Below are 27,078 nucleotides of genomic sequence, written 5' to 3' on the forward strand. Positions count from 1 at the left end.
AATGGGGCACATGATCAAGGTTTATAACATTATGCATAAGCTGGAGGACATGGACAGTGAGAAGTTTTCTTCCAGTTCCATAACAGCAAAACACCGTTCCTTCTTCAGATATAAAATTGATGAGTAGAAAAAAGAAAGTACTTTTTCACTCAATGAATAAGTAGATAATGGAGCTTACTATCAATGGCTATAGCAATAGCCACTACTATAGATGGCTTTAAAAGGAAATAGTCAGATTTATCGAGGAGGTCCATTAATGGCTACTACTCAAGAGAATTAGAGAAACACCAGTTTTAGGAGGCAACAGCAGAAAGCCTTGGCTTCTATGTACTTCTTGCTTGCCCTCTTGATTGGCCACTCTGTAAAGCAAGTAGCTAGATCACTAGTCTGGCCTTCATAGGGCATGTCTTATGTTCTTGTTCAACAGCTGACATTTGGAAGGTCCTGCCTGTCAAGTGAATATGAAACTCCTTTAATGAAACAAAACACTTTATACAAGGGCCAGCATATAGTGATGATTACACGGAGCAATTATGACCAGTCTGTCCCATTAACTTCAATCAATATAGCAAAGATGTGTGCACAAAGAAATGCACCTATAGATCTTCCAGTCTTCATTAATTCCACATGCATGTGTATCTGCATATATGTTAATCATTGACTGCAGAAACATGTTTTCCCATTATCTTATTTTAAGATAAAATACCTGAATATTTATTCTAGTTCAAGGGTACTTATTTGAACTTATACTATAAATAAACTGCACATATTCTTTTTGACACAATATATATTTGTAAACTCGCTCATGCAAAATTAGTGTGCACAACAGGGAACGGTTTACTCCTACTTTTAAAAAGACCATTTTTTACTTATGTTTGCATTTATAAACTGTGCCAAGTCCTTTGAACAATAAGTCTTACACAGAATTTTTCCATCTGCCAGCCAAATCAATTTCTGTAGCTGAAACAAGAAGACAAATGGTTATACAAAACATGTCGAATTTTGGGATGGGGCAAAAATGGAAAGCAAAATCACAGTCACAAATTTTTAACTTTTTAATCCTAAACATTACAGGGCAAACAGATGATGGAATCTATTTCCATACACCATGTGTTTTAACCTTTTATTTTTATTTACTGTGTGTCCAAATCCACTAAAACATGAGTGGCTTACAACTTTTGATTTATGGAAATACATATTCTGGAATAAATGCTAAAAAAGCAAACAATGGGAAAAAGCCAAACTGTCTCCATAAAAGTAAAGTGGAACATTGTGAAGTTTAGATACTTGTCTGTTCTGCTTTTTTAAAGTTGTCAATTCAGTGCATCATATGGTCCAAATTAATGGTCTGTGTTTTAAACAGATATCTAACTTGTGTCCATTGATTCCAAGTTAGTGGATGATGAATCTTTCTGGATACTTTCAAAGATGGCTGCAAGCTCAGGATTTGAGCTTATCTGTGACTGAAATTCACTCATCAGTGGACTCTTCTCTGCTTCTGGAATGGTTAATAATGCTGCCACTGCCCTCATAGCAGATCGTTTCAGTTCATCTTGTTTTTCAAACTCTTGCTTTACAGAGTTTGCTTTTACCTATTATTAAAAAGAAGAGTGATGGTAACAAGATTAGTATACCAAGTCAGCAATGAAAAGACATTACAGAGCTATTCAGATTGATGATTGTCCCACAAGACAGAATGCTGTGCTATTCAGCTGAGGCACAATGCTAGCCCTCAGAATACTTAACTAAACTATACAATATTTCACCAATTCACAGTGAAGGAAAGACTGAGGATGTATTCTATGATTCCCTTCCATTCAGCCTACCTTTGAGCATCTAGCAAGCATATGTCAGCCTGTTCTTCATAAGAGCTTAGGATGGCATATATGGTACCTCCCTTTCCTATTTATCCTCACCATAGACCTGTGAGATAGGTTAACTGAGAGAATGTGACTGCTCAAGATCACCCAGTGAGAATTTGGACTTTGGTCTCCAAGATCCCAGTCCAAAACTCTTATTACACCACATTGGCCATTCAGTTTATTTAGCATAAACTAAATAAACAGCCGAATATTATCAAAACAATGAACACAAAACAAAAATGACTTTGTTCTCAAGTTCTATGTTCAACACACAACTCAAGTTCAATACACAACTTGGAGAATACCATGTCAAGAAAGAATGATGCCTTCAAGAAGTCATACATACAGAAACAATATAACATATTACCTTGGTGGTACATGTGGCCCGTAATGGTTCAACCAGCCTATCAAGCCTCTGCAGTACTGCGCTGGGACACAGAGTAGACAGTCTCACTAACATTAAAAATGTTAGCATCTTGATAGGAGAAAATAAATAAAGCAATGATTAAGTTTATTGTTAATTTTAGATCATTTTTCTTGTGCTTCACACATCAACTTCCTTGATTAGATGTTGTTTACTGTATTTTATCATGCTTTTTACCCTACTTTACTGTGCTTTGTTTATCTATACCCATGAGAGACTTATTCCTCTAATGTGTTCCATTATTATATTTTATGTAAACTACATCTGTTCTAGTTCCTTTCACAGGAACTCACCCCAACTATCTCTCTCAGCTACAACTCCTCCTCTACTCTCCCCTACCCTTCTGTGATTTTTTTCTGTAATAAAATGCTTTTTAAACGATATCCAACCCACATGCATCCACAAGGTTCAAGGTTTTAGTATTAACATTCAAAACCCTGAACAATCTATGGGGCCACCTCTCCCAACATGTACCCCAAAGAGCATTATGCTCTGCAAATAACAACTTACTATAGAACCCAAAAGTGTCCACCTGTTCTCAGCCCTGCCTTTTCAGCTCTGACTACGGCCTGGTAGAACAACCCTTTGTCTGGTGAGACCAGAGTCCTGCAGGATTTATCTCAGTTCTGCAAGCCTGTAAGAGGGAGCTATTCTGCAGGCCTATGTTGAGGGAAGCAACAGTTCTTCATCCATCTTAGCTGGCCTCCCTTCCCTCCCTTTGTTTTCCTTGTTTTCAGTATTGGTTTTCAGTTCTAGACAGATCCATTCTTTGCTGGACATTATTTTAAGATACCACAACCAATTGTTATATTGGTTTTACTGGAAACTTGTTGTAAGCCATTCTGAGCCTGCTGCAACAGGGGACAGAGGGTTAGAAAGCCAATAAACACATAAATAGATAAGTAAACAAGTGAGCTCTGACTTACAAAAGTTTATGCTGAAATAAACTGTTAGTCTTAAAGGTGCCACTTAATGTCTGTTCCATTTTGTTAAGAACAAGAAGATTAAGCACCAGCAAATTTCACTTGGATAATTCTAGAATGAATACATTTTGGAAAAAAACAAAACTTTTCATGAGATTATAACCATTCTTGCTGATTGGACCTTCAGTTGCTTTCCCAGAAATGAATTGGTACTTCGTCTATAATCAGTATAATCTCTTAGTTTATAATAGGCTATATACCCCAATGTCTAGGACTTCTAGACTATTTAAACTCTAACAGAGAAACCCTCTGTTGTAAGTCTACATGATCCCCCCCTACTCTAGCCAAGAGACTACCTTCTCACATAATTCAGCATGAAGATAATATTTTTCAAAAAAGAAACAAAAATCAGATATTTATTCAACCCATAAGATAGGGGTAGACTGAACAGCCAGACAGTCCAGTTTTTTGACAGCAAGCAGCTTTAGTAATTTAATAATAGTTCAAGACGTGTCTGAATTCACATTTACTCATAAACATTTATTTTAATGACTCTCACCTGAAACTGTTTTACTTTTAATTACTTTTAGCACCTGCTTTGTAGGTTTGTGGGGCAGCAAGACAAATGAACACTCACTCACAAAATAGGGACTGACCTTAATATCATAGTGATCCTTCAAACCATCTTCAACATGGTTTAGGAATTCAAAGATGTCTAGTCTATCCAGACAACTATCCAGAAGAGTGTACATACACTCAAAAGCTGCCTTTCTAATATCCAGACCATCATCAACTGTATGCTTAAATGGTCCCATTTCCACCTGCAAATCAATCAGAAGGAGCATCAAGATATTCAATATATAAAATTACCAAGCAAACTGCCAGCTGTTAAGTGAATCATTTAAGTAGGAATTTGTTGCCCCCTATGGTCCAGGAAGAGTATGTATCAGCAGTTAATACCATATCAAAATCTTCCTTGTATCATAAGATGTGTTTATTGCAATTATTGATCTTTCTCATGTGAATATCGAATAGTTTTACAAACTATTACACGTGTGCATTTCAACCATGTGGGGCATCTGATAATCCCTGATGTCTTTTTAATATGGTGATTTTCCCCCAAACACTTTAGAGCTAATCTTGCAAGCATAAGTAACACAAGCTCTTCAGGGTCAGTTTTCCAGAAGGATTTAGATTTTCTACCAAGAAAAATTGCAGGAAAAAACACTTTATTGGATACCACTCCAAGTACTTCAAAAATATTGGATATCACTCCTTTTTCAGTGGAGCTTGGTTTACATACCTCTCTTATTAGTTCCTTTCTGACTTTAGTTTCATTATAAAGATGAGGAAGCACAGTATCTAAAAGGTCCCTTATTAGCGATGGTTTATTGTGTGCTGCTGAATTAAATGTTACCAGAGCTACCCGTCTTACATTAAGATCTGGATCTTCCAGTGTTTTTAGAAAGTCACCTGCAATGATCAAAAAATCATCAGAATACAATTAACAATTTTATCATTTGTATAACTTACTGAAACTGATATATTATATGCATTGGCTTTATCCCATCTTAATAAAAAGCATCACACTATAAAAATAGACTAGATTAGTATGTCACCTCTGCCCAATGGAGACACCTTGCATAAACCTTTCCCACTGCATCCATACAAAGCTCTGTTTTCTAGACTACCTTAATTTTGTATTGTCGAAGGCTCTGAAGATGCCAGCCACAGATGCAGGCGAAACGTTAGGAACAAAATCTACCAGACCACGGCCACACAGCCTGGAAAACCCACCAGAACCAGTACCTTATTTTTGTTTTTTAATTTCATCTGGTTTGCCTACATATTTGTGAAAGCAAGGCACCAAGTGATTTTTTACCAAATGGTTGCCATTTTAATCAAAGTCTTTTCAGCCATACACTTATAAAGAGACTCTCATTCCATCAAAAGCAGGGGGGGGTGTTACTTACAGGGCACTTTTTCCTCATGTTTCCCCAAAGGTGTTCTATAGAATGGTTAAAAGGCTATGAAGAGCACCATGTTATCATAGAGCAGGGGTAGGGAACCTGCGGCTCTCCAGATGTTCAGGAACTACAATACCCATCAGCCCCTACCAGCATGGCCAATTGGCCATGCTGGTAGGGGCTGATGGGAATTGTAGTTCCTGAACATCTGGAGAGCCGCAGGTTCCCTACCCCTGTCATAGAGCACAGGGCTCCATGCCTCAAAAAGTAATCCTACACCTCAGAAAAAAACCAGGTAACAGGAAAGAGAAGACACTATATATAAAAAGCAATAAATTTTCTAGTTTGCCTGCCAGATTATTCTTCCTTTTCCAACCATGAAATACTGAGATTCTACCAACACTAAACACTGATCAAGAACAGAAGGAGCTGAGGCACTTAAACAGAAGGTAGTCTGGTTCTCATGGCCACCTATTTTTTTAAAACCTATGGAGATCTGTGTAACCTTTTACTTGCAACCGTGTAACCTTTTACTTATTTATTGTCCTTGTATTCCTGAAATGATTTGGTGCATTATAACAACCGTGTACACTGCTCTGAATCATTTATGGAAAGGCAGGATATAATGTAATAAACAGTTTTCATCAGATCATTTGCTTCAAATTGAATCATCACTAGTTATTGCGCCAGTAGCTACATTACCCTTGCTAAAGTAAGATTGAAAAAAAATCACAAATACATACCAATGCTTAAGAATTTAACCCGCCCACACACAATTGTCATCTACAGCAGTGGTTCCCAACCTTTTTGAACCTGCAGGAACCTTTCAAATTCTGACAGGGTGGTGGCTGCTGCAGCAGGCAGAAGCAACCACACAATCTCAGGGAGTAAGGTCATGCACAATTCTAACAGAAACTTGTCATATTTTCAGGAAGTAGCTGTATTTAACAGGATGCCTTTGAAAATGAATATATTGTTTTATTCTTGTATATTTAGCTTACCTTCAGGCACACAATGGAGAACCTTATGTTGTATGGCAGCTGATACCACAGCAGCATTTTTAAATACAAGCAACAACAATCAGATCTCCAATGACGAATCAGAAGCCCCACTTTAAAAAGCCCCATTTGGCCCCAGTCACTTTCTAAAACCACTTGGCAGGCACAAGGAGAGGTCTTTGTGGTTACCATGTTGGAGACCCTCAATCTGCAGAGTCACTATTTGCTCCCTTAAAACATGACACTGACACATAGTAATATTAAATACTTTTGGTGAACCAATTTTTACAGTTCGTGATTTTTTATGACAGATGGACTGCTTGAAAAGGGTGTAATTTTACTTACCTATACAATTTTTTAAAAGTGGGTCAATAGGCTGTGGATGATCAGAGATGGTAAACTTCACAGCAGTGACCACTGAACTTCGAGCATATGAGGATCCTAACAAAGAATTAACACAAATAACAGTTTCCATTTTTTCTATATTACAATGTTTTATTAAAATGGCATCATTTATACTGTTACAGATAACTGATGATACATTTTTAAGTGTTAAGGTTTCCTTTAACTGGATTTTCCACATTTTTAGTATCAGAAATCTACCTGTCTATTTATTCAAAGAGCTAGTTTCACTCACAGAAGAAGAAGAAGAAGAAGAAGAGGAGGAGGAGGAGGAGGAGGAGTTTGGATTTATATCCCCCCTTTCTCTCCTGCAGGAGACTCAAAGGGAACTTTGTCTCATTTGCCCTTCCCCCTCACAACAAACACCCTGTGAGGTAGGTGGGGCTTAGAGAGCTCCGAGAAGCTGTGACTAGCCCAAGGTCACCCAGCTGGCGTGTGTGGGAGTGTACAGGCTAATCTAAATTCCCCAGATAAGCCTCCACAGCTCAGGTGGCAGAGCTGGGAATCAAATCCAGTTCCTCCAGATTAGATACACGAGCTCTTAACCTCCTACGCCACTGCTCCTTATGCTAACTCAGCTTTTTTCAAAACTTTTTTCTTAAAAAGCTGACAGTCTGTTATGTTACAAACTGTAATAGCAAGTAAACATAAGAATGAGTTTGGATTTCTTTTGTTTTTAACAACCTGCTTTGCAGTCCCACTGGAGAGAACAACTGGGTATAAATCAAGTACTTAAGTACTATACTTAAGTAGCAATTTAGCAATGTTACTAAGGCAGAGCAAATATGTCAGTTTCGAAAGCAAGAGGGTTTTTGCCTTTGGCATGCATATCTGCTATTTTTTAAAGAACATAAGAAAGAACCTGCTGGATCAGACCAGAGTCCATCTAGTCCAGCACTCTGCTACTCGCAGTGGCTCACCAGATACCTTTTGGAGCTCACATGCAGGATGTGAAAGCAATTCTGCTGCTGCTGCTCCCGAGCACCTGGTCTGCTAAGACATTTGCAATCTCAGATCAAGGAGGACCAAGATTGGTAGCCATACATCGACTTTGGCTCCATAAATCTGTCCAAGCCCCTTTAAAGCTATCCAGGTTAGTGACCATCACCACCTCCTGTGCCAGCATATTCCAAACACCAATCACGCGTTGCATGAAGAAATGTTTCCTTTTATTAGTCCTAATTCTTCCCCCCAGCATTTTCAATGTATGCCCCCTGGTTTTAGTTTTGTGAGAAAGAGAGAAAAATTTCCCTCTGTCAACATTTTCTACCCCATGCATAATTTTATAGACTTCAATCATATCCCCTCTCAGACATCTCCTCTCCAAACTAAAGAGCCCCAAATGCTGCAGCCTCTCCTCATAAGGAAGGTGCTCCAGTCCCTCAATCATCCTCATTGCCCTTCTCTGCACTTTTTCTATCTCTTCGATATCCTTTTTGAGATGTGGCGACCAGAACTGAACTCAGTACTCCAAGTGCGGTCGCACCATGGCTTTATATAAGGGCATGACAATCTTTGCAGTTTTATTATCAATTCCTTTCCTAATTATCCTCAGCACAGAGTTTGCCTTTTTCACAGCTGCCATGCATTGAGTTGACATTCCCATGGAACTATCAACTAAGACGCCCAAATCCCTTTCCTGGTCTGTAACTGATAGCACTGACCCCTGTAGCGTGTATGTGAACTTTGGATTTTTTGCCCCATGTGCATCACTTTTTACATTTTGCTACATTGAACTGCATTTGCCATTTCTTAGCCTACTCACCTAATTTATAAAGGTCCACTTGGAGCTCTTTGCAATCCTTTGCGGTTCTCACCACCCTACCTAATTTGGTATCATCCGTAAACTTGGCCACCACGCTACCCACCCCTACTTCCAGGTCATTTATGAATAGGTTAAAGAGCAGTGGTCCCAAAACGGATCCTTGGGGGACACCACTCCCTACATCTCTCCATTGTGAGAACTTCCCATTTACACCCACCCTTTGCTTCCTGTTTCTCAACCAGTTTTTAATCCATAGGAGGACTTCCCCTCTTATTCCTTGATGGTTGAGTTTTTTCAACAGTCTCTGGTGAGGAACTTTGTCAAAAGCCTTTTGGAAATCCAAGTAGACAATGTTCACTGGTTCCCCCTTATCCACATGCCTGTTTACACCCTCAAAGAACTCCAGTAAGTTTGTAAGGCAGGACTTGCCTCTGCAAAAGCCATGCTGACTCTTCCTCAGCAGGTCTTGCTTTTCTACATGTTTAATAATTTTATCTTTAATGACATTGGCTATCTTCCAGTCTTCAGGGATGGAGGCCAATTTCAGGGATAAGTTGCATATTAAAGTGAGAAGATCAGCAATTTCATGCTTGAGCTCTTTAAGAACTCTTTAAAGATCAAGTTGCAGCCAACTTACAGCAATCCCTTGCGGGATTTTCAAGGCAAGAGACTAACAGATGTACTGCCATTGACTGTTTCTGAATAGTGACCCTGGCGCTCCTTGGTGGTCTCTCATCCAATTACTGACCAGAGCCAACCATGCTTAGCTTCCAAAAACTAATGAGATTGGGACAGCCTGGCCTAAAAACATATTGGCACCTACTACATAGGATCATAACATGTTTTAAAACAAAAATCAGTTAGCCCAATTTTATGCTAAGAAAAAACAAAGATAGAATTATGGTTTGTCATGTTTAGATAATGAAATACATATGAGTACCATTATTCCTATCAGGAGTGAACACCACAGAATTTTTAGATAGTAGATACTGTCCAGGCAATGATACGACTGTGTAAAACACTGACTTTGTACTGCCAGTTGGAACATCATCAAGCACACTTTTAAGCAGTTGCTGGCAGACATTAACTCATACTGTGCACATTTTGTGCATATCCTTCACTGCCATAATAATTTTTAAACATGTAATAAAACATTTAAAGATACTACTGTAGTTATGCACTGCATCAGAAGTTAAGAGCTAATTATAAAGGCAGAATACAGAACTAGGAGAAGGGTTTTATTTGACGGAACAAAACACAGACCTGGAGCACAGATAGGCTGCAATCCTATGCACTTACATGGGACCATGACTGAATGAGACTTGCTTCTAAATAAACATGCATAGAACTGCATTGAACACTCTCTAGCTCACAGTATCTTTTTCAATAATGCTAAGTATTTCCTTCTTTTTTTCTCTTAAACTGAAAATCATATGTATAATAGCCAAGCATCACAGAATAAGACTTGCTAAATTACAATGCACTACATAACCCAGGATTTACATAATGACTCAAAATTCAGGGACTACACATGGACAAAAACAAAGGAGAGAACAGGGCCTCCTGGATTGCTAATCTTAGAACTCCTACACTCCTGCAGCCTAAGCCAGACTCCACCAAGTCAAGGAAGCAGGATAGGAATTAATTGCAATAAAATGCCTTTTTACAATGAGAGAACTATGTTTTTGTGGGAAAGTGTCAAGACTGTCCCATCTAGGGCTTGTTGTGTAACTCCATGAGTTCTTCCCCATACCTAGCAAAATGAATGACTGGTGCTTTTGGGACAATAACCTGACATTCCAATCTACACAGGGGAAATCCAAATAATATATGTGTGAGTTTGTTGACAAGTCACAGCTGACTTATGGGACTTATCAGTTAAAGTGCAAGAATGAGTCACTGGCAACTAAGATAATTCATACTACAGTATTCCCCATTACAGTGTGAAAGTTGGACAGTTGTCAGAAAGCTGACAAGAAGAAAGTTGATTAATTTGAAATGATGTGGTGGAGCAGTTTTACAGATACCATGGACCACCAAAAAGTCAAATAGGTGTATTTTAGATCAATCTCACCCGAACCCTAGAAGCAAAAGTGACCAAACTGAGACTATTATACTTTGGTCACATTATGAATAGACATGAGTCACTGGAAAAGACAAAAATGCTAGGAAAGGTAGAGGACAGCAGGAAAACAGGAAGACCCAAATTGACCTCGACTGACTCATCAAAGGAAGCTACAGCCACTTCACTAGATCTGAGCAAGATAGTTAACAATAGAACATTTTGGAGGACATTAATTCATAGGGTAGACATAAATCAGAAGCAACTTGACAGCACTTAACACACATATGTACCACACATAGGATAAACTTATCTCTTACCATCATTAGCATTTCCCTCAGAGTAACTCAAGGACCAACCAACCATATTCCCACCAGTGGCAAAAAGGGTATAAATTTAAGTTATAAAAGGGATACTGTTTGGTCCACCATTTTAACTTCACTTTTGCCCCAGGATTGTCCTGGACATATTCTTGAAACAGGACTAAGCAGTAAATGAAACTGCTGTTACATACACACACCCCTATCAGAGCATCAGTCAAGAACTCTCTCTCAGCCAGCAACAAACCTCCCCATCTTTCAGCTCATCCTTTGGTTCTGTGCCACTTCTCTCCCCTTTCTTTTAGCCCACGTCTTCCCATCCCCCTGTTCATTTTACTTTTTTGCCCTGAGCCTGACTTTGTTCCTAGTCTCTCCATCTCATGGGCAGCCTGTGTCCTTCCTTAGTATTTTGGGACTTAATCTCTTTTTCTTTGAGGACACTGTATCAACATTCAAAGGTAGATTCCATACAGACGAGACTTGGATGGATATATCTAGATAGCGTAACTTCTTCCACTGGCAATATTTAATTGCTTCATCTCAAGCCTTTTCTAATAGCTAGTCAAGTCAGAATCAATTAACAATAGGTCTCTTTCACACTTCTAAAATATAAGCCCAAATATGTCCCAATTTATACACAGACTTAATCCTTCCCTCATGGAATTATTATATAAGGTACGCTAACTACATATTATCTGTACCAATCCTGCATGAGCGATTATTCTCCAATATGGTCAATTTATAGTTTCTACCAAAAATGAATAAGCAAAAAACACTCTCCTCTTTTACATCACTTAATCTCACATCTATAATCCATTTATTTCAGATTGCATCTATTAAAAGGTTATAAGACCATACTGTAACAAGCAAATTGTAGATGTTGTCTCAAGACAATGCAAGGCAATATGAACATCTACTAACCTGATGACAAGTATCCTTTGAGGCGTGGAAGTAGAGTTTCTGGGTCTATTAAAGTAAGCTTGCCCAAGCATTCAGCTACAACATTCCTGGTGCCCTCTTCTGCACACTCACAATGTTTCAAGAGTAAAGACCAGATGCTCTCCACATACGGTTTGAGACCTTGCACTGTTGCAGAGCTAATTATCTCCTTCAAGGAATGGAGCAGAAGGTATTGCCTTTTAGGTTGACTAGTTATTTCTTGTAAGACAAATGGGAGGTATTCAGGAAGGTTGCCAACGCTGATACTTCCCAATGCATATGATGCTGCAGATTTTACTTCTTCACTAGGAGAGGAGAATGCTTCTAATATTACAGACTTTAGCTCTATTTGCCCACTTAAGTCAATGTGATGTCCAACTTCCCCAAGAGAAAGCAAAGCTAAGAGACGAATGGAATCTGTGGACCTTGAGTTCTTGACATCTTGAATAAACTGACCTACTACCGCTGGTCCCTCTTTAGGACATGCTCGTGTAAGGGCAGCTACACATTTGGCAATGGAATAATAAGACTGCTTGTGAGTAAGTGCTGTACTCTGAGAGTACACCGGGCCTGTTAACATGCGCAATAAATCCATATATCCTAAATTACTTGTTCCAGTCACAACCAGAGCTTGGAAAAATTCTAGCATGGCACTGAGTGCTCCCCCTTGCAACAGAGGTGATTTCACTAGCCCAATAAGTTCATTCAGGATAGAGCCACCAATTTTTGAAAGAGAAGAAGGATAAACTTTAGCTAGTGTTGTAAGAAAGCTGATGGCCATTTGTGACACATGCATATCACTCTCACTGATAAGAGGTGGAAGCTCATCCAGGACAGCATCAATCATAGAAGATGTCAAACTGTCACTGTAGTTTTTGATCAAGATATCCAAAGCGGAAAGAGTTCCCAGTTTCAAAGCTCGCTGATTCTTTCTGAGGAAGGAAGCAAGAATAGGAACACCTTCTCCCAAGACTGGCCTCAGATCTATCTTCAGAGGAGAACCAGCTATTAGAGTCAAAGCCTTCACTGTGGTTAGTCGGGTGATTTCATTTTTCAGTCTCTCTAGGAAGATCTGAAGAGTACTGGGTAGGTCAGAGCCCAGATTATCACCTAGACTGCAGATGATTTGGCCCATACATGAGATAGCTCTCTCTTTTACTTCTTGGTCAATGTCAGCAGCTTTCAGTCTCTTGATAGTACAAGTAAATAAATCTTTGATATAAGGATTGGCATCAAAAGAGGAAGGCTGATCTAGAGGGCGAATGACCTTCACTAGCTGCTGGGTTACCAAAAGTGCCTCTGATGTTATCTTATAAAATGGATCCCCAACACATGCGACAACAGGAGGCACTAATACTTGAACATGTGAATGAAAAACTTGGGGAGTGTGATTGCATAGGATCACATACAAACATGACAAAGCATCTATCTTTAGATTTGAAGAGCTTGATTTGTCATTGAGTGAGAAAATTATTCCTGCAAAAGAATAAAAGAGTTATTCTGTAGATTCAATACATCAAAGCATGTTTGTTTCCCATAATTGTTCCACCCTTATTCATTCTAACCACAAACTATATATAAACTTGCACTAAAGCTGCTAAAGACTGATAATTTGGTGGTTCAGTGTTATCCACTAGCAGTAAAAAAATTTTTTATCTAATCTTGCTTACCCACTCTGTCTACTTAGAAAACAAAATCTAGCAGAATTTGCATAAGCACACACATTTTACAAATACATATTTACTGCCATTATCATAGAAGTTACAGGTTCTGGCCTTTTTGAGTATCTTAGTGAGGAATGACGAGCAAGAGTAAATCTTAATTTTACTTCTAAAACTACACCTTGGTAATCTAGTTAGGCTTTCTTAAACCTAACTTTTGCCACTCAGGTTTCACACGACTTTGATGAAAAATGGAAGTAGTTCTGAGCTAGAGGGAATAATCTCCTTTTGTCTTAATTGCATGAATATCGTTTGCTTTTCTCTTCACTCATCGTTTCTTACTGCTCTTCCAATCATTTCTTGCTTCTCATTTCTACTCATTCGACCATTCTCTTCAAGTCTTGCCAATTTATTTCACTACTCAGTAAAATTATTATTTTCCTCACAATATTTCAGATACTGAACTGTGTCATATAATGGGTTTGAAAAACAATTTTTTACTTAGTTTCAACAAATACTTATGCTATGTTTGCAAAAACAAATGTATCGATATTAATCCTAGCTGAACTGTGACCATCTCCCAAACTTTAAGAAAGCGACTATATGTATAACAAGCCAGTACTGAGAACAGTTCCTCTAAACCAGGGGTAGGGAACCTGCGGCTCTCCAGATGTTCAGGAACTACAATTCCCATCAGCCCCTACCAGCATGGCCAATTGGCCATGCTGACAGAGGCTGATGGGAATTGTAGTTCCTGAACATCTGGAGAGCCGCAGGTTCCCTACCCCTGCTCTAAACTATGTCAAGGGACACAACAAGGGACCAATTAGGAACACATTTTTTGTGTGGACTTTACCACGTAAGCAGAGTGAATGGGTCCAATCAGACAGTCCAAGAGGATATCAAAGATACTTATATAAAGGCTAATGAAGATCATGCAATTGTATATGAGAACTACAAGTCTAAAAACGTATACAGTAACACTTCAAAGTAGAAGCAGATATTAAAAGTTTTCAAACCATCCCCCCTTCCCTACCTGGGACAAGCACAGGAATGTGTTGTGTGAGGGCCCCAGGAAGCACATTGACCAGCTCGGTCAACATGTTAAAACAACACTGACGTGTTTTCACGCTTTTTTCCTTCATCTGTTTGTGCAAGGCTTTAACAATGTTGGGAACCTGTAATTATTATACACTTGTTACATTTTTGAAGAGTTATAATCGTCTTTGTACATGCCTACAAATTATAGAGCACTGTTCCATAAATATGGAAATTTTATATATCTTGATACAATTAGCCAGCTACCTTTGAATTCCACATTTTGCTGCAGAGAGAACATATCCAAAACCAAAGACAGTCAAAATGGCAAATATTTCTGAAGACATTTTATAACTCTATTAACCAACAGTTGTTCTATTTTTCTTTTTGTTACTGTTTGAAGTTCTTTGTCTTATATATCCAATTCCATGCTAAACTGAAATATATGTAGCATGCCATGGTTTCTGAAACTGAATGTTGAACTGTTGTATACTGTTTGTTAGAAGCTGCCCAGAGCCCAGAAGGGCACCCTCAAAATTGAATGAATTAAAAACTTTTGATGGGCAGGACAGGAAAACTTGTGAAGCTTGTCTAATAGAGTCATATACATGTACATAGCCTTATTGGCATCATACAGCAACACAGTTTACAACGAAAAATAACCTTAATACAGCTCAAAATAACCGTATAAAAATTTCCCTTTGCGGAAGTAATAATTAAATCGAACAAAAACTTGGTGACTGATTCAGAAAAATCCTGATTAGAACTATCCAAAAATACTTTATCCTTTGGTCATCTGTCATACCCATGATAGAGAATGGGAACAATGCTCGATGCTTATGCCTTAAATATATCCTGTTTGGGCAGTGAAACATAGTGTGTGCTAGTGTTTCCACTTCAGCACTATTGCAGAGGCATAATCTTTCAGCCCTTGGTATTTTTTGAAATCTGACCTCAAGTAAAGCAGACGGCAAAATAATAAATCTTGCTATGAATGCACGCCTTAATTTAGGATTAGTCATGTAAAACAGGTAATGAGACATACAACCCTTTTCTCCAACTAAAAATTGATTTACAGGTGAGCAAGTTGAGTTTGCTGCTCTTTGATAATCCCATTCTAAGAATTTGTCTTTTATCAGTTTTTTAGCCACTAGGTAAGATGACATTAATATTTCTAATAGTCATTCAGTGTCTGTTTACAAGCCGTTCAGTTAAGTCAGAAACAACACAATTGGTTCTTTGCTTTCAGAAAGTGGTCCATCATTGCATCATTTTCCATACAAAATACTAATATTTGATTCACCAACCTGACTCTGAAGCATTGTCAAAGGTGTCTCTCCTTGTTCCATTGCATCAGGATCACATAGCCAGCTCTGTACCGGCCGAGTTTGTTTTAAAAGAGAAAGATAAGCATGGAAAACATCGGCTTTTACATTCTCCTCCCGCTCTTTAAATCTAGCGATTAAAGCAGGAGACACAGTCTTGTAGAACTCCGGTAGCATTTCGTGCCGTGTACTGACTACAGCATCCAAGCATTTAGCAGCTGCACGCCTTACTTTCCAGCTCATGTCATCATCATCACTATATTCATCATCACTCCCTAGGAAAAAAAATTAGAAGGATGCTACACTATACAAACTCACATATAAATCTTGCATTCATTCTACTATTCATTCCTAAAATTCAATATGCTTTTTAAAACAAATACCATTTTATTATTTGTATATTTTAATTTTCCTGTCTTAAGTTTAGGTATTTCAGTAGTCCAGTCTAAGCATAAGTTACCTTGGTCGTCGTCATCTCCACCTTCAGCATCCATAGCATTCTCGTCTTCATCTTCGTCATCATAATTGTAGTTGGGATCATATGTAAGGTACTTCAGACAAATGTTTATAATGGTAGTTACATGAGGGTAAACTTCTTTAGGACATCTGTATAATAAGAATAGTAACTAATTCAGTAACTGTCAAAGACAAATCATTTAATCAATTTAACTGCGTTCATGAGAAAAAAGACAGACAAAACTAGTCCCATATTCCTCTTCCCCAAGCAGTCTTTGAAAGCCCCCTTCAGTTACAGGATCTAAGTGGTCAAAAAGCCTCACAGATCAATGGGTTGCAATAATAAGGGGGATAAAAGCACCCCATGACATTTTTCCAGCAGCAGAATTGAGTTTGCAGCAGAGGGAGGAGAGTAATTTTGTTCCTTCCCTCATTTATGCTGCTGTCTCCTAACCTCTGTGGCTTTTTTCTACATGGATACAAGAATTCCAGGAATCATATTTCTAATGGTTGAAAGGGACTGCTGGGGGAAGGGAATGCAAGGGAGGAAAAGTGCTTTTCAAAGATGTCTGATTGGATCCAATACAACCAGCAGCATGAGTTAGAAATTACTTAACACCAAAACCAATATATAATCCAACAAAAAAACAGATACTTTAACGATAAAGTAAGTGACTTTAATAATTTCTGATTAAGGAAAACTACATACATGTGACAACCTCACCTTCTAACAAAAGATTCAAAGGCTTGAATGCAGTATTCACGTAGTTCATCATCATCTACATTACAAAATTTTACTACCAAAGGGATAATTTTCTCAAGATATTCACCTGGCAGCAGAAAACAGAAGTCATAATTCACATGAAACTCCTAACAACCATTAACATAAAATAACAAAATTTTAAATAAAAAATTCTTTACCTATTCTATGACCCGCTTGCCTACTGATAGCAGCAATACACTGTATATACGTCCTGGTTGTTGACATGGAATCGTTTTTAGAAAGCTCTGTCAACAGATGCTCAATGAGGTCAACAAACACTATGTTGCCACAACTCATAACAAGATGACCAAGAGCAATGATGGTTCTTTTTCTCACAGCAAGTCTTGGACTTGTTAGCTGAGGAAGCAGACAGGTCAGAATGGAGGGATGGAAGTTAACGAGGAGTCCTCCTTGCCTTAAAACAGATTAAAAAATTCAAAGTAGTAAATACAATACATTGTGTCGTCCAGTTATTTCATAATAGGTTTTATCTAAAGTTACATTAATTTATTTTCTCCAAGCAAGGCTTACTTAGACTTCTTCTGATCAATCACTGAGTTTAATTTCAGTGATTGAAAGAATTTAAAAGAATTTGCATTAGTATTCTTCAATGTATTATGTATTTACAGTCAGATTTATTTGTGTTCTCTTCCAGAAAGAATTTCCACACATTTAGCCAATTATTATCTATCATCTTTTTAATACACATATTTACCTGCTCAACATATCAGCCATTATATCCAAAGCCTCTAGCTGCACAGACACATCTTCTTGCTTGGCAATAGCACTGGTAAGACGCCCAGTGATTTTCTTACAGACATTAGCTGCCAAGGCAGAACCTGGATGTACAACAATCCCATAACATATTTATCAGAATACAAACATAATTTCTTATAGGTTTGATAAAATTATCAGTAACTACTTGATTGAAATTTCCAATATGCAGTTTGCTGTAACAAGTATATTGTGAAAGACCACTCAACAAATCATTCTGATTACTTTAACAAGTAATTCTGAGTACTTGAAACTTGAAATCGATAACGCACAATATTTTGGAAATAAGAAAAAAACAAAAGCACTACAATTCAATAAATCTACATGAATCTCTGACTCTTCCTTACCCCTTAGAAAGCATGTTAAAGAAACAAGCATGTAAAGAAAGGTTAATTAAAAGCAGGAATTTGTGGATTTTTCCAATTTTCAACTTGAATTTAAGATCACCCTTTTAAACTATGGTGAAGTTCATATCCAAGTTTTCATGATGCAAGTATTTGTATTTCTGTTAAATGGTGCATTAAAACCAGCAGAAATTTCACCACTGATCTGCTGGATTATTAGTTGCCTTATATTCTTGTATCTTTCATAAGAAATCCTGGGGTACACTATGCAATATAAATAATGTCACTACAATACTACAAACAGAAAGTATATTATGTCTAAGTACCCTGAAGGTTTTTTCTGGCACTATGAAATCTAGACCAAATTTTCCCATTCTTTAGGATACTAACTACACGATGAGATGCTACAGTTAAAAAGTAAGAGGCAGCCAGTTCATAACAACTTCCATGTTCTTTAAAACATACTGAGACGTCCCTCAAAAATGGATCCAAAGTATGTAGTTCAGATGTCTCTCCCAAAAAGAGAATCAAGTCCACACAGTACTCAGATTGTTGTGTTTGCTGAAGGATTTGCTACAGAGGATGTCTCAGGGACTAAGTAACAATGAATCTAAGGCTTTAGTTCTTGAACTCTTTTTGCCTTCTGTTCCCCAAACAACCCAGGTAGACATTTACAACAAAGATACATCAGCAAGAATTACTGCCCCACGCCCCCACATCAGTAAGGGATGTTGAGGTAGAGGGAAAACATCATCTCTATTTCTCTCTCTTCAATTAAAGTAAATCTCAGAGTTAGCTAAAAGTGTATCTCAACCTGAAATCATTAACCAAAACAAAACTGAAAGAAATAATACAAAGAAGGGAAAAAAATTACCACTGGAAGCAGGAGGAAGTTCTCCGATGACTGTTTTAAGTCCAATGCTTGAAATATCACGCAGCTGCTCTTTATCAGAAAGCATGTTAGTACAGAGGGTATCTACAATTGTTTCCACTTGGTATTCTTTTACTTTACTCACCAAAGGCCCAAGGCTGTAATAAACAAATCCAAACAATATTCAATTGAATTATTTTTAAAAACTGGGTCCAGCACAATTTTATGTTCTCTTTAAACAGCGTTCTTCAACTTATTTACTCACAAGTAAACATTAAGGCTATACACCAACACCTAGGCCTATTCCACATGGGCCAAAAGCACCATTCCAGAGGCACAGTTCACACAGCTGCCGCCTCTACAATGAGGTAGCACCGTGCTTCCCCCCCCCCCCCCAAAAAAAAAAACAGTGGGGAAATGCTGTTTTGAAACTTGCTGAATGATCAAGTATTTTCAAAAACAGCGTTTTGAACCTGGTACCAAGCGAACGGCACTGGGTCAGTGTTTGCCAACTTACCTTCTCTTTCCTGCGCAGCTCCACAGGGACGAGGGGACACGCCTCCTGCCCTCCGAAGCATTGTCATGACCACGGGGGCGTGTCCCCTTATCCGTGCAGAGCTGCTCAGGGAAGAGAAGGTAAGTTTACAAACACAAAGGAACATTTGTCACTGATTTCAAAATGTTTGTAAGAAAGAAGCAAATACAGTTTATTACAGAAGTAATTAGAACAGTCAGCTATCTACACGACTGACAGGATAAAGCTTACTAAGAAAGAAACTTCTATTTCTTTAATTTAACTAAGCGCATCATGTTTGGAATGAATGAAAAATCAAGCATAACTATTGTAAATTAAATCTAGGCCTCAATACAGATTTTTGCCAGTAGCATTTTGACTCTATCCTGCATCACTTCAATTTATATATTTATTGCCCATATCACACAGATTTTTCCTTATTAGTCAAGACTGACACAAATTATTTGCATTTTACAGCTGTTTCAATTGTTACTCAGATAAAATGCTAGCACTGGTTTAATAGCTCATGAATAAGTGTCTTCCGCAGCTAGAATAATAAGTGCTTTAGAACAGAGACTGCCTTCTAGCTCATAAAACAGACGTTTGATCCGTTCTGTGGCTCCTCTACTACATATGATTTGCTTAAGGATGCCTCTTTGCAGAAAAAAAATTATTCTGATTTAGTTTACGGGCTCTTCAATGTATAGGTTAAATGTTTATTTACAAATGTAAATTGCTTTCAAAAACAAAGTTAACTAGACACAGTGAACGTACTGAAAAAGATAAAGATCCCCTAAGTTGGTGGTGGCGAACCGATGGCACTCCAGATGTTCATGGACTACAATTCCCATCAGCTCCTTCCAGCATAGCCAATTGGCCATGCTGGCAGGGACTGATGGGAATTGTAGTCCATGAAACCTGGAGTGCCATAGGTTCGCCACCACTGTCCTAAGTAAAGACTTCTTTTGAACCTATTATTTGAAAGTATTGCTGGCACATACAGAGATAAGAGTATATCAATTGATATTGAACTCATATCACACTTAAAAACACAAAAATTACTACTTGCAATGCAAAGTGAAAATATATTATAACATTTTTCTTATGTCAGGAAATATTTAAATACTCAAACGTTCAGTAATTGACTTCATTCAGAATTTTCACAATGGAAAACTTTCCATCTAATTAGACAAAGAGATAATTTTAAGCTGGATGCATCCTCACAGTAGAGTCAAAAAGTGATCATTTTAATAGGAGACACAACAAATGTTTACGAAATTATTATGTAAAAAAAAGATTTCCCTCCTGTTAACACGAGAGCTTAGGATCATCCAATGAAACCTACTGGCAAGAAGTTCACGGCAGACACACGTAGTCATGTAGCAATCAACCTACATTGATTTCCACATGAAACTATGATGGCTACTAGCATATACAGCATCACAAAAAATATGGAACAAATGTACAAAATATCGATCTTCATCATGCTCCACTTGTGAAATTTTAAAGAGCATTAGACCGATCTCATCAGAACTGGCAAAACAATTCTTAGTTTTCTAGTGTACAATCAAGTCAGTGCACAAAAATCTGAAGCTTTTTAGCCATAAAACTATACCTACCATTTGACTGCCAAATTTTGCACTTCACCATTCTTATCTTCCAGCAACTTCAGAATCATCTTCACAACCTTCCTTTCACTATCATCATCCAACTTAATAGAATCTTTCTGTAGTTCAGTCATCAAGTCATTTGTTGCCATGAACCTATGTACATTAAAAAAGGCATTTCAGTTTATACACAACTGCTATATGCTTAAATCTGTTAACAAAACACAACAAATATGGAGTTGAATTCCACAGATTATTAGCACTTTTTCCCAGTGCAAAAGGCCTGTACCAGCAGAATTTTTTTTCTAGAGCATCACCGTCAGGCACAACCATCTACAGAACGCAACCCATGGTTGTGTGTTCTTGTACCTCAAATACATAACAGGTAGGTAGCACAATACTTTTGACTGATTCAACTGAAAGAAACCTTATGACTAATAAAACTGTCACCCACAACAGCACCTTCATGTTCAAACCATTACAATATCTTCTTAACTGATAATAGCTAGTGTTAGTAATCTCTATATGTTACAGCATCCTAGAATCATGGAACTACCAATGCAAAACAAATGTCCATCATTGACAAAAGATAACTGTTTAAGCAATTAAGTTTTGACAAATATTATTTCCTTTTCTTTTGCCTGTCCACTCCTGTATCACTACCTGACTGTCTAAAAGAGCGCTTCTGCATTTATTTATTTATCATTAATAGTATAAAAACTGCCTCTCCCCTTTCAGGCTTGGGGCAGTTTCAAGCAGGCCATATATAACAATATTATCCCATGCACAATAGACACAGTAAAATGTGAGATACCAGGCCATTGCTCAGAGGCATTCAGATTTTTAAACAGTAATTAATCTGGATTAAACAACCTTGAGCACACCTGTTTGCATGCATGTTATTTATGAATTGTAACTAAAGCATTACAACAGTGGTTCCCAAACTATACCAATCTGGAATCCTATCTGATTTTGAAATTTTTATGCCTCTCACAAGAATTTACCTCCTCCTTAACTGCCAATCACCATACACCAGAATGCCACCTTTCAAAGTGTGTAGTAAGACAGGCAGACTCCACATTGGTCTCCATCCTCTAGAACAGTGGTTCTCAACCTTCCTAATGCCACGACCCTTTAATACAGTTCCTCATGTTGTGGTGACCCCCAACCCAAACATTTTTCCATTCTACAGATGAAGAACACTGACGCAGAGAGTCTTAGGCGACCCCTGTGAAAGGGTCGTTCGACCCCCAAAGGAGTCCCGACCCACAGGTTGAGAACCACTGCTCTAGAATCTTTAGGACAGTACAGTGAAAACCATGTTGGTTATGCTTTAAAAGCTTGTTTAAGTAAAATGTTTGAATTGCGTGTACCTGATCTTCAAGTAAGATCTCAGAGGGTAGCTTATTTTACAAAAGGTGCTAGCTCAAGTTGCAATTACTCTTGTCCTTGATAGGAGAGGGCATTATTCCTGAGATTACCAGAGTCCCTTACTGGTCAATAATCTCTAGATGAACACCAGCTAAATAGCAGCTGGAAAGAACCAGGGAAAACTTTTAAAGATGAATACAAGAAAAAGGGAGACCAGTGTCATGCAAAACATGATTCCGATATTCAAACTGAAACCACCACCACCTATCATAATCCATGGACAAAGAGTGGCACTTCTGACTCCCTCTATAAGAAGTTAAATTTTATGTCAAAACAACAATATGACTGCAACAGGACTATACTACATTGGTGCCATCCAACCAGTTGGAGACTCCTAAAACTATGCTATTGGAATTTGGAAACAAATCAGTACATTTTCTGGCTGATGGTCTGAGGCGATCCAACCCTTCAAGATAGAAGTTGATATTGTCCCTTTTTCTCAAGCGAACAATAGCTCATTTTCCTAATTACTGAGAAGTCTGTTTTGGTTCCCCACTTCTCACATGCACAATGCAGTACAGAATACAAATAAAAGAGGATAGGAAAAACTCAGAGAAACTCTGCATAGGTTTTCAGAATTGTATTGCATGAATACATGCTCCTCTGTATGTATTCCCACCTCCTTCCCTTTTTGATGATAAATATAACACCTTCCCATTTCTGTATAACAATCTAACTGATGCTCTTAAGATACCTATGCTTTTGAACAACATGGATCCCACAGTGTGTGAGAATGTAGCAAAATTTCTGCTAACAATAATAGACGTAAGTCTAGATGAATACCAACCAAAGTCTATGTATTATGACCACATATAGCCAGCAGTAATTTTTCTAGCTTCTGTCAGTATCCGATGACGTTTAAGTGAGTTAACTTAGCTGAAGGAATGTCCTATAGTTACAGAAGGACCATGTATATATTTTAGTATTTAGTATTTTAGTACCAGTGTCTATAATTGTGAGCAATAATGGGCAAATTTTGTATGCTGATTTTGTATGTTTATTTTATGCCAATAAAGGCTTGTGATTGAATATAACACCTGCACAAATTTAAATGCTAATCATGGTAAATTTTAACCAAAGTTTACAAACTTGCTTCAAACTCTAGTTGTACCAATGAATTATTAATTAGCATTAGTGTTGGAGCAGACACAAAGCTATACTGTGGTTAGGTCCAAAAGGAAAAGGGGTGGTGGAATTTGTTTTGAAGAAATGAGGTGAAATCATGCATACCAACAATATACTCCAATACTCTATTCATGGTTGTAATATTCCTATTCTGTGCAGATTAAGAATCACAAATGACAGAAACTTTAATAGGACCCATAATAATATTTCTTAGCTAAGTCAAAAAGAAGCCAATTAAGCGGAATAAAATTTTAAAGGTCAATGCGAGGTCAATGTGTAGAAAGATATGAATTAAGAAAGGTGCTCCTGACAAGTCAAAATAATGGTTCAGTACAGTTTTCAGGAAGTGCATGCAACCAGCGAATCTATATTCTGCTGAACAGGTCAGATTTTAATCAGTACAAATTGTCAGTCTGGCATGATATTACAATTTGCAGTTGGTATTGTGTATAATGCAGATATATTAACCCAACCATTATTAACTACAGCTGAGAACCCAGGTTTGGACCAAATGATTGTAGGGATCCACATCCCAGCCATTTGATGGTAAATTCCATCCACCATTCTCAAACCAGCCACAATCATGGTTAATGATAATTTAGGGATGATATTTGTAGAACTGTATTAAGCACAACAGAGTCGCTCCCCATAACGCTCCCCATAAAGAAAATAACATATGATCAGTATGCAAGCTACAACATGAGCAAACATGCATGCATTTTCATGCACAAATTCACACAAGATTGTAAAGTACAATCATCTTGACAGAGCTTATATTTTCTACAAGCAAGTTAATTATATGTAATAATTTTACATATTACTTTATTATTACTGTACAAAAGAAACCATTCTTAAAAGAATCATGGTTCCATACAAAGAGGGGTGAGGGGAATCCACGCATGGGAGCTGTGTGATGCCGCACTAGCGATTTGCCCTCCTGAGGGAACTTGCCCTGGCAGAGGAGTGACTGTGCTGGCATGCAGTCATTGTGGCCCTCCCCGGGGCTGGGACATGGTGCTGGCTGCTGCACCAGCGTTCCAGGGCCCCTACCACTTCTGGCATAGCAGGGGCGTGTCCAGGGTCCACTCAGCCCAATGGAGACTCCTTGGTAGCAGGGAGCTGTGGGGTTTTTTTTGTTTTTTTTACTGTTCAAGCCTCTTCATCTGCTGGGAAGCCTCCACGGGAGTGGTAGGCCAGTGCTGCATCAGTGCCATAGCCCGCTGCCACCAAGCTTGAATGGGGCTGTTAACTACTACAGTGATCTCACAGAACAACGGGAAAGTCTAGGGGCTGAGTGCTTTACATGCAGGTCTCAGGCCAATCTTCAGTTGGTGTCCATCACAACAGACAATACTGAGAAGAACAAACCTGTGGCTAAGATAGAGGGCATGCATGACTGAGGCTCACTACCAATAAAAATACACATTAATGTATTCCTTATATTGTCATTGCAGTTACAGATGTTCTTAGCGCAGATCAAAAATCAGGAGCATTACATTTATTTGTATTTATTTACTTATATTTATAGTCTGCCTTTCTCATCAAGAATCAAGGTAGATTACACAGAAAAAGTCAATAGAGAAGCCAACTTCTAATCATATCTTCCCTCCCTTTTATGCTCGAATTAGACATTTTATACAAATATAAGTAATTTAAGGCAAACATCTCGCTTTGCAAGCCCGTTTACATCAAGTTTTTTTCAAAATTACAGACCCTGCAATAGAACTATCAGTACTAGCAAACCAATAGATTGCTTACAGCAGAAAGGAAGGGCACCTCACTCGACACTTGAACCGAGAATTTAAAGACGCGGGTGGGGAAGAGGGGCAAACTTGCAATTAACTTTTAGAGAAAGACGAACGTCTGAAAAGTTGTACCGGGGCTGAACTTCGAACCGCAGTTCGACTCCTTTTTTTTTTTTTTTTTAAGGTCAAAGCAAGGCTCATAAGTAGTGGGAACGAGGTCTCTCAAGTCCTATTCCCCAAGCGGCCGCATCCCCGGCCGAAAGCAGGTTTGGTGGACCTGGAAATACGCAAGGGAGAAGAGGGACATGGATGCGGCCTAGACAGCCAAAAAGGCAGCACAGAGAGAAGTTAGGAACGGCTCTTCAGTCCGCCTAACTACACGAGAGGAGGCCGGGCTCGGCTTCCCACCTGAAGTCCTTGTCACTCGACGTCATTTTCTCCAGCAGGTTGGAGATGTGGTACGAGGCACTCGCCATGGTGGTCCCAGTGAGGGGCGCGTCTCGCACGGCCTCAACAGCTCCACTTCGTCCGACGCCGTGCGGGGAAAGAGAAGGGCGGCGTGGAGGCCTGGGCCTGGCTGCGGCAGCGCTTCCTCGGCGGTTCCGCGCGCTCCTTTCCCCGAGGCGGGGGTGGAACAGACAGAGGGAAGGAAGGATTAGCGCGCGCGCCGAGCGGAGTTCAGGCCCATCATCCACGACCGCCACTCATGCGGAAGAGAGACAGGAGCGGCGAGTGAAGAAAGAAGCCCGGTCTCGCGCGCAACCAAACAGAGGGACAGTGGGGAGCCCAACGCCACCACCCCCGTCTGTTGCCTCGCGCTCCGGCCTGAGGTCAAAGTTCAAGGAGGCCTTCGCCAGCCGCGCCAACGTCACTCCTCCGTAGATTCCGATTGGTTTTCCTCGACGCCGTAGGCGGAGTTGTCTACGCGACCCCAAGACGCACGCGGCGTATGGCGAGTGGGACGGTTATCGTAAGGGGTGGAGGGATTCTGTCTCCTCCCCGGTCGTTCGTTTGAAGCAAAGACTTCTAATCCCAGAATGCAGTTCTGTTGTGTTGTAAAGGGGGTTGCGGAGGCCGTTTGCGAAGCCCGTTGCACCATGGGTGGCAGAGAATGCGTTTGCGATGAAAGAGAGACCGATGGAGTCCGCGCAGTGGGGTTTCTCTCGCTCCGGAGTAGGAGTGTGTTGTGTGACCGGGAATGGCAGATTGGGGTTCTCAGAAAGTGTTCTTCCGCGCGTAGGAAGGCGCGGGGCGGGAGATGGCCCAAGAGAAAACAGCCTATTTTTGCTTTTAAAAAAAAAAATCTCACCTCTGTAATGGTTCTAATACATTCGTAGTCTTTTGAATTCTCAGTTTTTGCAGTCTGCCGATACCGTGAATCCCAGACTTCTGGTGCTGGTGGAATGGATAAGGAAGGACTAAATTCTAATCGAAACACTTATTTTTTTCAAGATGTAATAGTTCTGCCCTTTATTGTCTCCGTTGTAAATTAAGAACAGAGAATAATATCCTTTCATTAGACAGTGTGTTTTTCTTTCTCTACCGTTTTGGGGGTTTTTTTAAAAAAAAAGAAGAAAGAAAAAAGGTTTTCTGAAACTGCAAAGTGGTTCTTTTTGTAGTACAGCGACTCCCGTTCTGCCATTTATTTTCACGGGCCCCTTGACAATGAAGAAAGTTGGGCTTCAAGTAAGCTGGAGCAGAAACCTACAGTAGAAGTAATTTGGAGGGAATGATGAAAGAGATTGTTTTTGATGACTAAATG

General features: G+C 38.9%; 1 protein-coding gene across 1 annotated transcript; it reads right to left on the reverse strand.

Annotated features, from left to right (window-relative positions):
- Positions 1–769: 769 nt before the first annotated feature.
- On the reverse strand, positions 770–26,230 carry CAND1 (cullin associated and neddylation dissociated 1). Its single transcript, XM_048499945.1, has 15 exons — positions 25,725–26,230; positions 21,028–21,171; positions 18,898–19,052; positions 17,621–17,744; positions 17,064–17,320; positions 16,867–16,972; positions 16,147–16,292; positions 15,669–15,961; positions 14,360–14,501; positions 11,645–13,138; positions 6,520–6,615; positions 4,513–4,682; positions 3,866–4,030; positions 2,230–2,337; positions 770–1,592 (listed from the first exon to the last, which is right to left on the reverse strand). Exons 1-15 carry the CDS (start codon positions 25,790–25,792, stop codon positions 1,368–1,370), a joined length of 3,693 nt encoding a protein of 1,230 aa, XP_048355902.1. The 5' UTR covers positions 25,793–26,230; the 3' UTR covers positions 770–1,367.
- Between the last annotated feature and the right edge of the window lie 848 nt (positions 26,231–27,078).

Source organism: Sphaerodactylus townsendi, linkage group LG06 (genome assembly GCF_021028975.2).
Source record: "Sphaerodactylus townsendi isolate TG3544 linkage group LG06, MPM_Stown_v2.3, whole genome shotgun sequence".
Taxonomy (NCBI): domain Eukaryota; kingdom Metazoa; phylum Chordata; class Lepidosauria; order Squamata; family Sphaerodactylidae; genus Sphaerodactylus; species Sphaerodactylus townsendi.

Coding starts and splice junctions, on each gene's coding strand:
- CAND1 (XM_048499945.1), bottom strand. CDS start 25,792: ATGGCGAGTGCCTCGTACCACATCTCCAACCTGCTGGAGAAAATGACG. Junction 14,502..15,668: donor TGACAATGCTTCAGAGTCAG/GTTGGTGAATCA, acceptor TAATAATTACAG/GTTCCCAACATTGTTAAAGC. Junction 2,338..3,865: donor AGGATCACTATGATATTAAG/GTCAGTCCCTAT, acceptor TCTCCTATCAAG/ATGCTAACATTTTTAATGTT.